Here is a 13,536-nt window from a genome sequence, read left to right as displayed (position 1 = left end):
GTCATGTCATAATGCTTGGGCCCTAAGAAAAAGCACTAGAGGGATGTCATAGTGTATTTTACCCAATTTCATAATACTGTACTGGACATTATCAAGTTATAAGAATATGTATGTATAAGAATACAAATTATAACTACTCTCGTGAAAAAGGAAGAGGTTCATGACATATTGTGGAAACAATGTGTTCTGTTTTGTTTATGCTTGAGAATAATGTAAGAGTATATGTATTGTAAAATCCTTTATTGCATTTCATAATACTGTCCATCAAGTATAACAATATGAATGTATAAGAATAAAAATGAAAAATACTATAATGAAATAGCAAAGGGTTTATTAAAAAAAGTATAACCAAACATACTGTAGTATTTCTCAGTAATAAATGTGAAGGGAATCGAAACTGAAGTGAATGTTTTGTGTGTGCAAGCAAAGTTCAGAATCTGGAAGCATTTCCCCAAACTGCTAAGAGCCATGGAATGCAAAGATGCAAATGTCCTTTTTTTACCTCTCTTAAAAAAAAGTATTCTTTTTAGCAACTCAGTCCCTAATGCACATATAATTACTGCAAATACTGACATCTATTCAGGAACTATAGATGTGTCCCACAAGTTACAGCAAGTTCATTGCACCTAATTGTTTGCTGTGTATAAATATGTCTCCCAAAACCAACACGTGTACCATTTTCACACGGCCATACATGGCTCAGTGTGAATATTTCTGTTCTTTATTATTTATATTCTTGCACAAGAATAATGTAACAGTATTTGTATTGTAAAACCCTGAATGCATGTTTGTTCCAAATATTTGTGTGAGAAAATACACACATTTTCCTGTTTGCTTTGTGGTATTTTTGGGACTACAAAAGCATACTTTGTCGGAGTTTGTATGCATAAATGCATACTGGGCAGCACTCCAAGACAAGAAAAGAAGCTTTACTATTGGAAACTTCTTAAAGGACTGACCCAGGATGGTGGACCATGCTGTCTGCTGTCAGGCTTAATACAATAAACACTCATCATGGAATTGTGAACTCAGTGGCCCCATGTGAAGTGTATGAGGTTTACCAAGAATACAAAGTTGATTTCTGGTGAATTGTCAGCCTTGTACATATCAAAAATGATTCCTAACTCAATGTCAGTCTGTTTCTCCATCAGTTAAAACACTGTCCTTTTAAAGGATACAGCTTTACATCATGTGAGCTCATCTATTGTGAATAAAGGCCCTTATAAATCTCAGGTTTGTCTCACGATGTTGGTCTTTTCATCAGAGTTTGGACAGAGACAGCGAAAGCGTCGTGCCCTTTGACTTTGGATATAACGTGTCAGTCTGTATAAGCTTCAAATAGATCCCACATATAACTTCCACTTCATGGCTTAATGTATCAGTCATGCGTGATACACAAAGTTAACACAATCCATGTGAATAAGTGAGAATAAACTTTCAGCATCGAATCAGAAGTTCAACCACAGCTGCGATTGAAAGTTTAACAAACCTTTTCGTGTGCAGCGTTCCAACTTTGAACTGAACTCTGACTGAGCAAATTTAGATTGTAGCCTAAATCATAATAACAGAGGCTTGGGTAATGTTTGCTTTAAAATTTGATTTATATGAATTTGTATTGAAAGGGTTGAGACATCCATTTTTTCTAAGAGTTAAAAAAATTTTAATAAGAAGAAACAACTATGTCATTAATATTTTCCATAATATGTTATAATTGTAGGTTTTGTTGTATGCTGTAATTTTATGCTCAAGTTGCATCACACATGGTGCAGCTAACCAGTCCAGTGAAATACTGCTATCTGGTGGTTAAAGTGCAGCTTGGGAAAATTCAAAGACTGTAATGACAGTCTGCAATGGATTAGCGCCGGGTCCAGGGTTTACCCTGCCTCGTGCCCCAATTGTCTTTGGATAGGCTCCAGGCCTCTGTGACTCTGTACACAGGATAAAGTGATATAGAAGATGAATGAATCAATGAATGAATTAATGAACTGTATCACAAATCATAGTTTTCTAAAGACATATTTCCCCAAATCAAATTCTTAAAATACCTAAAAATTAAGTTACCAATTAATTAGCTATACCCACTCCATACTGGTCCCTTATTGACTAATTTCTGTGGTAAATATTTTGCCATATACATTTAAGATTTAATACGATCACCTTTAGCTTTGATTACAGTACACAATGTGGTGGCAAGTTCATGTGTAAAAATGATTACTCATGCCCCCAGAACCACTCATTCACAATCTGAGTCCAGGAATATGGCCGTGCCATCAGGGAAGAAAAGTTTGAGGGGTCGTCGCAGCAGACTATTCCACACAATCCACACAATAAACTTAGCACAGGTTTTACGCCTAATGCCCTTCCTGACACAACCCTCCCATATTATCCAGGCTTGGGAACGGCACTGCATCCTGTGGATAGTGTTTGGGCATTGGGTGGGAATCTAACAAGGCTCTTCTCATAGCAGGTAAGAGACCTGCCCACTAAGCCACATCAAATTGGCTACCTAAAAAAAAATTTTTGATCGGGCACTTTATCACTTTTTTATATGTATTTTGTTGTCTTGTACAGTATATAAAAGCATAACTTCTGTTTGTTTGTATGGACAGGAGTTTTTTTTTTCAGGTTTGCAACAGGCAGCATCATCAACTTTTGTGTCATACTGTGAAAGTGTCATAGACGTTCCTCACCGACTGTAACAGTAGGTAGTGTCGTCTATGACAAAATAGGTATGTCAGGACAATTTCATAGCTACTGAAACCCGGATCAGACTATGGAGTGTCTACAGTGATGATGCCTAGGCAGAAGTCAGGGCTGGCGAACCATTGGAGCAGTGCGAGGACCAGCAACGAGTTGACCGCACAATCCATTCACAGGTAAGGTAGCACCTGTGATCTTCATACGGTTGGAAAACCACATTTTATATATATATATATAATTTTATGTTTAGACATATATATATATATATATATATATATATATATATATATATATATATGTCTAAAAATAAAATTCCCCCTTTTTTTTAATTGTCATAATGGTATTGGGATATCCCCTTTAAATGCAGGTGGCCACTGTCCCCGCTGTCTTTCTGGCGATGGCGCACCGTGCTTGGGGCTGTTCATCGTTGCTTTCAAATATACAAGTATAATATACTTGCACTTGTTTTTTATTGTTCTTTTAGTCATTTCTATGAGCTTTCAATGGTGGACAATCTATATAATCTAAAGATAATAATTCACTAATCAAAACGTTATGCAACGAAGGAAAATGTATTATCAATAATAAGCTTCTATTCCCAATCTGATTACTGGAACTAGTATGTCTCGTGGATGATTCACGACACTACAACTTTAAGTTATTAAAATTCATGATGCAATACACTTTCATAAAAAATCACTGTGGTATGAAATTAATAAAACACGTTGGCACATGTGGTTATAGGAAAATCTATTTCAGAGTGATTAAGCTCCTTATCTTCTCCCCAACCAATAGTTTTATCACTATTGTGACTGCTGTGAGGTTTTGTATAAGGACACACATAGGAAGGAAGTCATGTCAAAATGTCAGCATTTTGTAACGTGAGTTAATTTTCTGTCAACAGTTTCATGACTGTGTTTTCATCATATTAAATATTAGATAGGAAAAGCAGGAGGTTGTTAAGTGAATAAATGTTAATAGCTGCTATAAGAGAGGATTATTTACTGTATAAGTGACAACAGGTACTAACTTGTCTTCTAGATTTTCCATAACAATAAATAAAACTATAAATGATCTATAAATAAAAAAAAGATTAATTTACTAATATAAGGTTGTAGCAGTAATCCTCTTCATGACAGGCACTTAAACCACACAGTTATTGATTATATAACTATTCATCATTTTTATTTTATTCCCAAGGGGCCTTTTCCCACATTATCAGAGTTGATACCTAAACCAATACAATCTTAAGACTGTAGAAATCCTAGGACGTTTGCCTGGAGTCTGATACGGCTTTGTGGTTTAGGAGAAATTGCAGCCGTCAAGCATGCTTGGAATTTTTAAATGTAATCTCAGACTAAAATATTGCAGTATTCAATGCTATTGCTTATCCAGTTTATAGGAGATTAAGGCATATGATGTTGAGAACCTTCAAGAATTTCAATTTGGCATGCACTCAGGAAGAGTAAGAGGAAATGTAAGAAAGGCCCCTAATTGTACTTCTACAATACAAGCTATTTTAATAAAATGTTTTAATGTTAATCTAAGTCTGTGTAATTTGCATATAATCAGGTCCATACATTTTAGAATGATAGGGTTTTTTTTTTTTTTTTTTTTTGCTTTTGGCCTCTGTAGACCATATTTAATCTAAAATAAAACACTGAAAATGTTCAGTGACAAAGACTTCATTCAAGGCATTTGACAAAAGTGTCACAATAACCATTGAGGAATTACAGCCATTTTCATACACAGACTTTTTGGCAGGCTCATAAATTATGAAACAAATAAATAATCACAAACTTAAGGATTGCCTTTAATACTTGGATGAAAATCTGAAGGCTGTAATGTATTGACATGATGAAAAGCAGAGTTTTCTCCCTGGAGATGCTTTGCTAGCCCTTTACTACATCTGTCTTCAGCTGCTGCTTGTTGGTGTTTCTCTTTTTCGTGAGTCCTGTCCTCACTAAGTGAAAAGCATGTTCTACTGGGTGGAAATCGGGTGACTGAATTGTGCTGTGAAAGATATCTCGTGTCTTTCTCGTCCTTATCAGCTTTGCAGCCGAATCTATCTGAGCAGAGTATAGCTCTGCTACTTTTATCATCAGTCAGGTCATAAATAAACACCAGTGACCCAGTTCCATTGGCAGCCATGCACATTTATGCTACAACACTGCCTCCACCATGTTTGACAGATGATGTGGTATACCTGGCATCATGAGGTGTTCCTTTCTTTCTCTTCCCATCATTATGGAAAGTTCATTCTGATTTCATCATTCCAAAGAATCTGCTGTTAGTGTGTTACCAGGGGTTTGCAGTGGACTTTGACAATGGACACCTACCACCTTAAGAGGTAGTTCTTAACTTGGCGAGAATTTTGCAGTTAAATTCTTAAAAAAAAAGAAATTCAGCTTTCTTTATAATGGCCTCCTTCACAGGCCACATCTGGCCATGCAATTGCTTGTCTACCATTTGTCCCATTGTTTATGAGCTCCCTAAAATGGTGGCATGTGTATGTAAATGGCTGAATGGTTTATTCCACAGTTTTGTCAAACACCTCAAATTAAAGCTTAAAGACTTGACCTTGCTCACATATTAAGTTATTCATTTTGAATTTTGTTCAGAAATTGACTGATACAAGTTAAGCTGGTTTGCTCACCCTCCTAGATGTGGCCCAGAGTGCTTACTGCCACATTTTATTTAGCTAAATTCATTTTTATTACAAAACAGATATACAACACATGCCAGTGCTGGTTCATTGGGGCAGGAATCACTGTGCTCTACAAAACATTTTCAGGAAAGAGACAGAAAATGGGATCACTAATAATAGGATTGAATTTTTACTCCACAGCCACAAATTATTATTTTTTTTTAGAACAGATGAAAATGTTAATATGAACTGAATACCACAGATCCAATAAAATACACCTTTTTTCCAGTTGGAGTAAAGCAGGCAGAGGGAGTTTAATTCAAAGGGCAGGAATGACAGGACAATTAAATGAAAAGGGACAACTACTACACTTGTACAAGGTAAACCTATATAGGTTGTAATCAGCAATATAAATGTATAAAAACAGGAAATGATCTGAATGAAGATGCAAGAGAGACAGTAGGCCTCTATATAATTTTCATTGTGATTGGAAGTGTACAGTCCTAACCGCAGTGAACTATCCAACAATAACATAGGCGCCAAGAAAACACAATGTTGTAACTCTACTCTTTGACACATATATATATATATATATATTTGAAAAAAAATTACTATTTCAGAAGGCGCATAAATGGAGCTTGGAATGTTGAACAAGTATGACGCGTGGTCCCAATTCCACTCCTCACGTCTGCCTTGCTACATATTGAACATGTCTTCTATATTACTTTACACTATGCAGCACGTGAGGCTTTTTGGACATTGACGGACATGATCAGGGCAAGGACAGAGTCCAGAGGCTACGTTATTACAGAATGTTCCTTACTGTGAATGGACGTGACACTTCTGGCACTTCAAGAAACAAAATCATTCATGCAATGTGAGATTCGTGCAGTCTATTCAAGTCATTGTTGGGCCCCTAAATGATTAAGCACTAACAATTAAAAAAAAAAAAAAAAAAATTTGTTTTAAAGAAAATAAAGCCTGGACAGCAAAACAATTAGTTGTTGTTTTTTTCAAAATGGGTTCAGTGTTTTCTTTAAGAGCACCTGAGTAAGCGTGCAAGGCAAGTATAAGCACAGAGATGAGGCAGTCTTCTGAAGGGGAGGAGGCGCCTTAGTCTTACCGTAGCATCTGGGAATACATAATGATAAAAACATAATGACATGATACCTTCAGGAGCACATGTAATAAATAATGTAGAAGATAAGGAAATGTTATTTAAGAGAACAACATTTCACATTTACAGTATTAGATTGATGCTGACTTAATTTACTTAATAATACATTTATCAGTATGTCCCACATATCATGGTATTAGTCTGAATTTTGCACTTTAGGCGATTAAAAGAATTCAGGTTAATGCAGTGACGACTGGGGTGCTGAAGTTGAAATATAAAAGCCAAGCAGAACTCATCTGCACATTAAAAATTAATAAAGAAAAATTAATACTTACCTGATGTAACATTCATGCAATCAAGACATGCAAAACAACTTGCAAAAAATAAAATAAATATAAAATAAATAAATAAAGTGGGGGGGGGGGGGGGGGGGGGGGGGGGGGGGCCCTGGACTTTTAATTAGTTGCCACCTACTTGTATGAGTGAGAAGCGGACATAAGTAGCAAAGCAATATGGAGGAGAGGAATTACAGCGCCCGCTGTCAGTATGGGTGATGAGTATGCGGTTCTTTACGAGCATTAGAACAGGATTAGGATCCATGCAGACATTGCGTTTCCCAACAATAATTTGCAGCATTATGATTCTCAAAATGAAGGGAAAAAAACCCCAAAACTTACTTCATTCATACCTAAAATAGAAGAGAGAATAAATAAGGTAAGAGGAAAACAACTTAGACAATGATTTTTTGCTTGCAGTAAATCTCCACTCAACAGCACTCACTAGAGGTTGTTATACTTTATTTACAGACAAATGTCACAGGCACAGATCGATTAACACAGGAAGAGAACATAAATATAGTCATTCTGATGAAAATGACTCGACTTTGGCAGGACAACTTTTACAAAGTTGGCAAATACTTTGTCCTCTATGAAGCAATGTTAGATTCCCAATACCGTAACCATTACATTAATCAAGCAGCTGTCGTCTGATACCACATCACAATGGGTACGTTAGATGAATTTTTATTTTTTTTTGGGGGGGGGGGAGAATCCCTCAAATGCTCTCTGATTAATATGCATAAACAGAACACTTTGAACTTTACCAGCGCAGAATGCCATGTCCTTACACGTTTTAATCAGTAGCTGAAATACTTATAGAACAAGAATTGCGATTCTAACATTTTAGATTTGAGTACCACATGTCACACATGCAATACATGATCAGAAATTTATATTTCTACATGCTCTTTATAATAAAAGTAAGCACTTTTTACTGGAATGTGTTCATCCTTCTCTTAGTATTGACACGAACATCTGCCTTAGAGGACAAAGACATAGGCCAACCCTCTTTGTTTAGTGCTACAGCGTTCAGATATGATCATATAATAATAATTATGCGTACACACACACAAGCACCCTAAGAAGTTGTACATTGTATAGATGTAAAACAAATACACTGTGTGTGTAAAAAGCAACTCTCATACAACGGGTACAAAAGCATCACCTGGCCAATAAAGTCAAGTCCTGCATTTTTTTTTTACAACGCATCTAGCTTTACTTGGTGCAAAAATATACATTACTCTGCACTGTTTTGCAGATGAGTGGGAATAGAAGTTGAGAACAGGAGAAAGAAGAACCCGCCCCGAGTCCCGCTTTTGTAAAGCCCTACTGCCGTACTTTTCCAGGGATGTAGTTGCGATCGATGCTCTCCTCTTGCAAGAACATGTGAAGACACCGCTCGTTCTGAGCCAAGGGATGACCAGCAATTCTGAAACAAGCAGGAAGAGGAAAAAAAAACATTTTGCCAAATCCTAAAGTTAATGTCATTATTAGCTCTAACAACTGCCATTTTCTTATGCGATATACAATATACATACAAGATATTTGCGGTAATACTGACCCCTGAACTCTGGCTCTCTCTTTATTTAACCATACCCTTGCTTGGCCTCTCCCTGAGAGCATTTAATTAGAAACTGTGACATTTTAATACAACATTGCATGTCATGGAGTTTTGTGTGTGCAAATAATGAGCAGATCTACCATGCCATTTTATAAAAAAATATTAATAAAAAGAAATAACATTTGGTGAAGACTAAACTGAAGAAAGATTCATGTCTTACATCTACACAAAGTCGGAAATGTCTCTTTTTATAAGAGGGTGAGTCAAAAATTATCCATACTTTGGTTTTTAGAAAGGACAAACATAATGTTTTGACAATTTCCTTGCTTTTCAATACACTTTGTTCATTTGTGAATAAGCTTTTATGTTCTCTTTTTAAAAAATGTTTTATGCTGCAAGCCACTAATGCACCTTTGTCTTCACTTCAAGTGAATCTTTGTCCTTGTAGAGCTGCTTTTAGGGGAGCAAACAGATCAGGACTATAGGGAGGAGCTTTAACAGCTCAAAAGAAAGTTTTTTGCAGAGTGCGGAGAGAAGTGTATAGTAATGCACTGTCATGCAAAATCACAACACCCTTGCAAAGAAATTTTCTGTGTTTAATCTGAAGTTCAGGCTTCCGCTCCTAAATAAGCGTCTTACTGTAACAAGCACTGTTGACTGTTGAATCTTTTTCCGTATAAATCTTTAAAACTGGCCCTTGAGAATCCCAGAAAATGCTACTTTTTTAAAAATGTAACAATAAGAAATCAGTATTTGGTAAATGAAGAATTTGCACAGGCTACAAATATGGCGCTTTTTTTCCTCCTCCTCAGTTTCAAAACCATGGTGACGATTCACGAACTTTAAATATATCGCATAGCCAGCGTCAAGTATATTTCGCCTTCGTCCATCTTGGCTAGTGTGTAGCGCAAGGAACCTCCCTTTAAGTATGCGCGATGTTTCAGATGGTATGGCAAGTGTAAACACTTGAATCGGATATGGGTCATAAGCCCCACTGTATTTGGATGGGACTAGTTTTCCAAACGACGTTAGAGTTAGAATTTTTTTTAGACTAAGGTCATTTCATGTATGTATTCGGAAGGGACTAACATCTCCGTGTTAGGAGTGTCTGTGTTTTATATGTGGGCTTTGCACAAGACATTATTGGTGCGCAAACTTGAATACCGGCGCGTTCTGGAAAAAACTTTTTTGGGAATCACAGACATTCGCATTCGGACGGAATTAGATTTCTCAGAGGACCGCCGAGTTTGCTAAAAAACAGTAGGTAATTTGCTCTGGAATTTTTACAGAGGTCAAGTGAGAGAAAGACAGACATGGCACATTCGGATGGGATTAAAATCACAAAGTATGTCTGTGAAACAGAAATTTCTCTAACGACCTCCTGTAAAACTAGTCCTATCCAAATATGGCTATAGTTAAAAGAACATGTAAACAGATGGTCAAAAAAAAAAAAAAAATCTGATTTAGGCAACAAGTTATAATTGGGCATCAAGACCTGCAGTGTAAAAAGAGCTTTTGATAGCTGTCGTATAGATATCCTAGTATCTGATTTATTAAACCTATTTGTATAATACTTTTCACTTACAGGTGGTCACAATTAAAAGACAAGACCTATGAATCTCACACAGAGATAAAATATGGAAATGTTCATCTGATCTTGCTCAGCTTCACTAACAAAGCTAAATCCTAAATGGGTGATAAGCTGCTCAATGTGATGTGATAGTGGAAAATGTAATGAAAGTACAAACAGGCCTTTTTAGATTACACACCAATGCACATGATTACACATGACATGCAATGGAATAAATAAATAAATAAATAAACACAATCAAGCAAACAAATAAATACAATATTGGGATATCTGCTTTACTTCTAACACTTTCATATTGTTTGCTCGTTTGTTTATAAAATAATTAAGAATTTAACTCAGGATAACACTGTGTCGTCTCGACAGCTGACCTGTTGATGAACTGTTCAAGCCCGACTCGTCTCTCTTCGATAAACGACTCCTCAAATATTCCCTCATCTCCACGGAAAGGGAGCTGTCTCTTCAGTGCCTTCCCAGGCAGAGGAGGGACGACAATCTACAAAACAGAAACATGTGCCGGCTTCAATTTGATTAAAACCACAGGAAGGGGGAGGGGGGAAAAAAAGGAAGCAGGTGGTAAAACATATCTAAACCACTCATCAGGAACTATAAGCAACTGATAATGATAATTTGTTTAGCTGTGTAGGTCTCTAGCATTTTTCATTTGTTCTAAACAAACAAGTGATGACCGCATTGGCCACTTTTTACTTATAGTTGATTTCCGGCATAATCGCTTTTTACTTTTTAAACTGCCTGTAGAAGAACAGTAACGTCTTACAATAACCAAACTTTTGTTTTGAGTTTTGGCAGAAATTTTGACCCTGAGGGGTTTGGGTTTTAAGCTCATACCCTGTAGCTGTGTATCTGCAAAGCAACAACAACAACAACAATAATAATAATAATAATAATAAAGCTAATGACTACAGGCTCAGTGAATTAAGAAGAAGTGGCCGGTGCCGATGTTGGAATTGAAAATAAATAAATGTGTATTAGAAATATGGGCCTTATTACCAATTTTTATGCCTAGTCACTTTTCACCCACCCTGTAGTACTTTATCCAAGTTTATCTTCAATGGAACAACAAAATACAGCATTAGCAATAATTCTTGCACCGACACCTCAAACTGTATTAAAGTGACGTAAAAACCCCTTACTTTATTTGCTGCATTTCCACTTTAGCACTTTTACGTTAATACAGCAGCAGAGCACAAAACTAATCATACATTATGTGTATTAAAAAACAAATATTTGTTTACATTAGTTTATGCATATGGTTAAACAAATTGTAACAACATTAATTTGCATTTATTTTGCATCTTGCATTAGGCTTATGAACTTACCTTACTGTCTCTTTCCAGCTCATTTTTCAGCCACTCAAAGTCACTGTACCTTCTCCGTACACAAGATTCTTTCATCTTGAAAATGGGGAGGTTGGTCTGTTTCCAAAACACACAATTTTTTTTTTAGGTTATCACTAAATATGTTAAAACCTGCTTTCATCTCAAACTGGAATTACTCATATTCCAAATTATATGATTGCTTTGTGGCACACACACAGACACACATACAAACACACATACAAACACACAGGAAAACCACAATGCTGACAACTATGTTCTAATTGTCAAAATGCTGTATCCACAATAATGCATGTTTAAACGTGATCTCGACTGCTAAGGGTTGATTAAATCAGGGGTCTGGTGTTATTTTAAATTACTAAATCTTTTGCCTATTTGCTTAACATAATACAATTGGAACCTCTTCCTCACAAACTAACTTTGTGGACATATTCAGACATACAACTGACTACAATAAGTAGTTGTCTTAATACTAAACAGTTTAACATGAATGGTCCAAGATCAGTTTTCAGAACCTTGTATAAAATATTGTGTACTAACCTTTATAAGTTTAAAGACAAACCTTTTGCAATAGGGTTTTGTATTGTCTGTTGCTGCCCACATTCAGCACGAAAAGTCTGATGTCTATGTAAGTGTTTTATTTTATAACCCTTTTTAATGTTAAAAAAAAAAAAATTTGCATTTCTTTCTTGAAAGTACACACAGATAAATTGTTAAATTTAAACTTCATATATCCAATAATTTCCTATACCGCTATAGACGCCAGATAACTTTGGGCATGAGGCGTGGTACACCCTGGACAAACCATCACAGGACAACCACACACACAAACAAACTACAGACAATTTGGAAAGGCAATTAGCATAATTAAATCTAATCAGCATGTCTTTGGATTTATATACATAATTGTGTTTTTTGTATATGAAAATTGACAAAGGATTTTTGTATACTTACACTTTGCATACTGTTCTTTTTTAATATACTTTTTGGTTTGCATTGTTCTACTATAAACACAGTTTTTTTTTTTTTGGAATAAATATCCATCTTTTTATTATAAAGATGCATTTAGCTTGTTTTTTTTAAATACACATGTAAATATCGTGTATTTTATTTGAGGACTTTTCTTTAAAAATATAATGTACATGGATTTTTTTTAACTAATATTTCATTCACTTTTTGGTGCGTGTGCGTGTTTGTGCTTCATAGTGATTGCAGTTCTGTGGTCACGCGCCTTCAGTTTAATTAATGAATCAGAAGCGGGTTATGGCGCTCGCGCTAGTCAGCTAACGGACTGTCAGAGAGCAACAGCTCTTAGCTAATAGCAAAAATAAAAACACACTGTTTACTACACTGACAACTACAGATAGACCTATACTCAGAATTTCACCAAACGTTAAGATATAACCATTTCGTGTCCTTTAGCTAACTGCTAACCCAGAACCAGCGGCTCCGTAGCTAGGCTAAAGGCTAGGCCGAACCGAATTCCAACCCTCTCTCTCTCTCTCTCTGTGCCGTTAACCCAAATCCAGAACAGTTTCAGCACTGCTCCCTCCATGTACGCAAACATACCCGCATCCGGACTTCGTAGGTGGTGAACCGATTCCTCCCGACTCCGATAGTTTGCGGATCGTAAACGTCAATTTCCAGAAAATTACTCGGAGGTCCGTACGCGTCTGTCAGGTCCTGCGGCTTGGAGTTTAACCGGCGAGTATCGGCCACAGTGGCTTCAGACATCCTTATTACTGGCTAGCTAGCTACTTCTGGGTGTAGTCTAGGACACGCACAGTAAGGATTTCTTTACTAAGACATTAAATCAGGAAAACGAAGTCACCGAGACGCCCTTAGTTGAAGCCGTCGCTAAATTTCTGCAGCTCAGCAACAGCACAGGAAATCCCTCCAACCGTATGCGATCTTTTTTTTTTCTTTTTTTTTGCAGCGTTCTAGAAATCGCAACGCCTGTAGGATCACCCCCGAGCGCCATCACAGCCAATCAGAGACCTGGTTTTACGATGACCGACATGCCAGAATCCAATAGGATACGGAAACATGGCGAAGTGGGCTGGACTTAGGCCTATCACGTTCATATACGAAAAATTAGAAGAATTTAAGATGGAAAACCAAATCTTTGGAAGTCAACAAGCTTTTGTGGTACAACATTGTGTATAACAATAACGATCGTGTTATTATCTAAAAAAACACGCTTTGTGTGCTGTAATATATTCTGATC

General features: G+C 36.5%; 1 protein-coding gene across 2 annotated transcripts; it reads right to left on the bottom strand.

The window, feature by feature from the left end:
* Positions 1 to 7,136: 7,136 nt before the first annotated feature.
* snx12 (sorting nexin 12) lies at positions 7,137 to 13,232 on the bottom strand. Of its 2 annotated transcripts, XM_053478836.1 has the most exons (5): positions 12,879 to 13,232; positions 11,292 to 11,387; positions 10,323 to 10,447; positions 8,141 to 8,231; positions 7,137 to 7,152 (listed from the first exon to the last, which is right to left on the bottom strand). In XM_053478836.1, exons 1-5 carry the CDS (start codon positions 13,041 to 13,043, stop codon positions 7,147 to 7,149), a joined length of 483 nt encoding a protein of 160 aa, XP_053334811.1. In that variant the 5' UTR covers positions 13,044 to 13,232; the 3' UTR covers positions 7,137 to 7,146. The 2 variants fall into 2 exon arrangements, with proteins under 2 accessions (XP_053334811.1, XP_053334810.1); XM_053478835.1 differs by lacking the exon at positions 7,137 to 7,152 and having other exon boundaries at positions 7,505 to 8,231.
* Positions 13,233 to 13,536: the final 304 nt, after the last annotated feature.

The sequence above is a fragment of the Clarias gariepinus genome, chromosome 19 (assembly GCF_024256425.1).
Source record: "Clarias gariepinus isolate MV-2021 ecotype Netherlands chromosome 19, CGAR_prim_01v2, whole genome shotgun sequence".
NCBI lineage: Eukaryota > Metazoa > Chordata > Actinopteri > Siluriformes > Clariidae > Clarias > Clarias gariepinus.
Note: the sequence above shows the minus strand (reverse complement) of the source record. Positions and strands in the feature narration are given on the sequence as shown.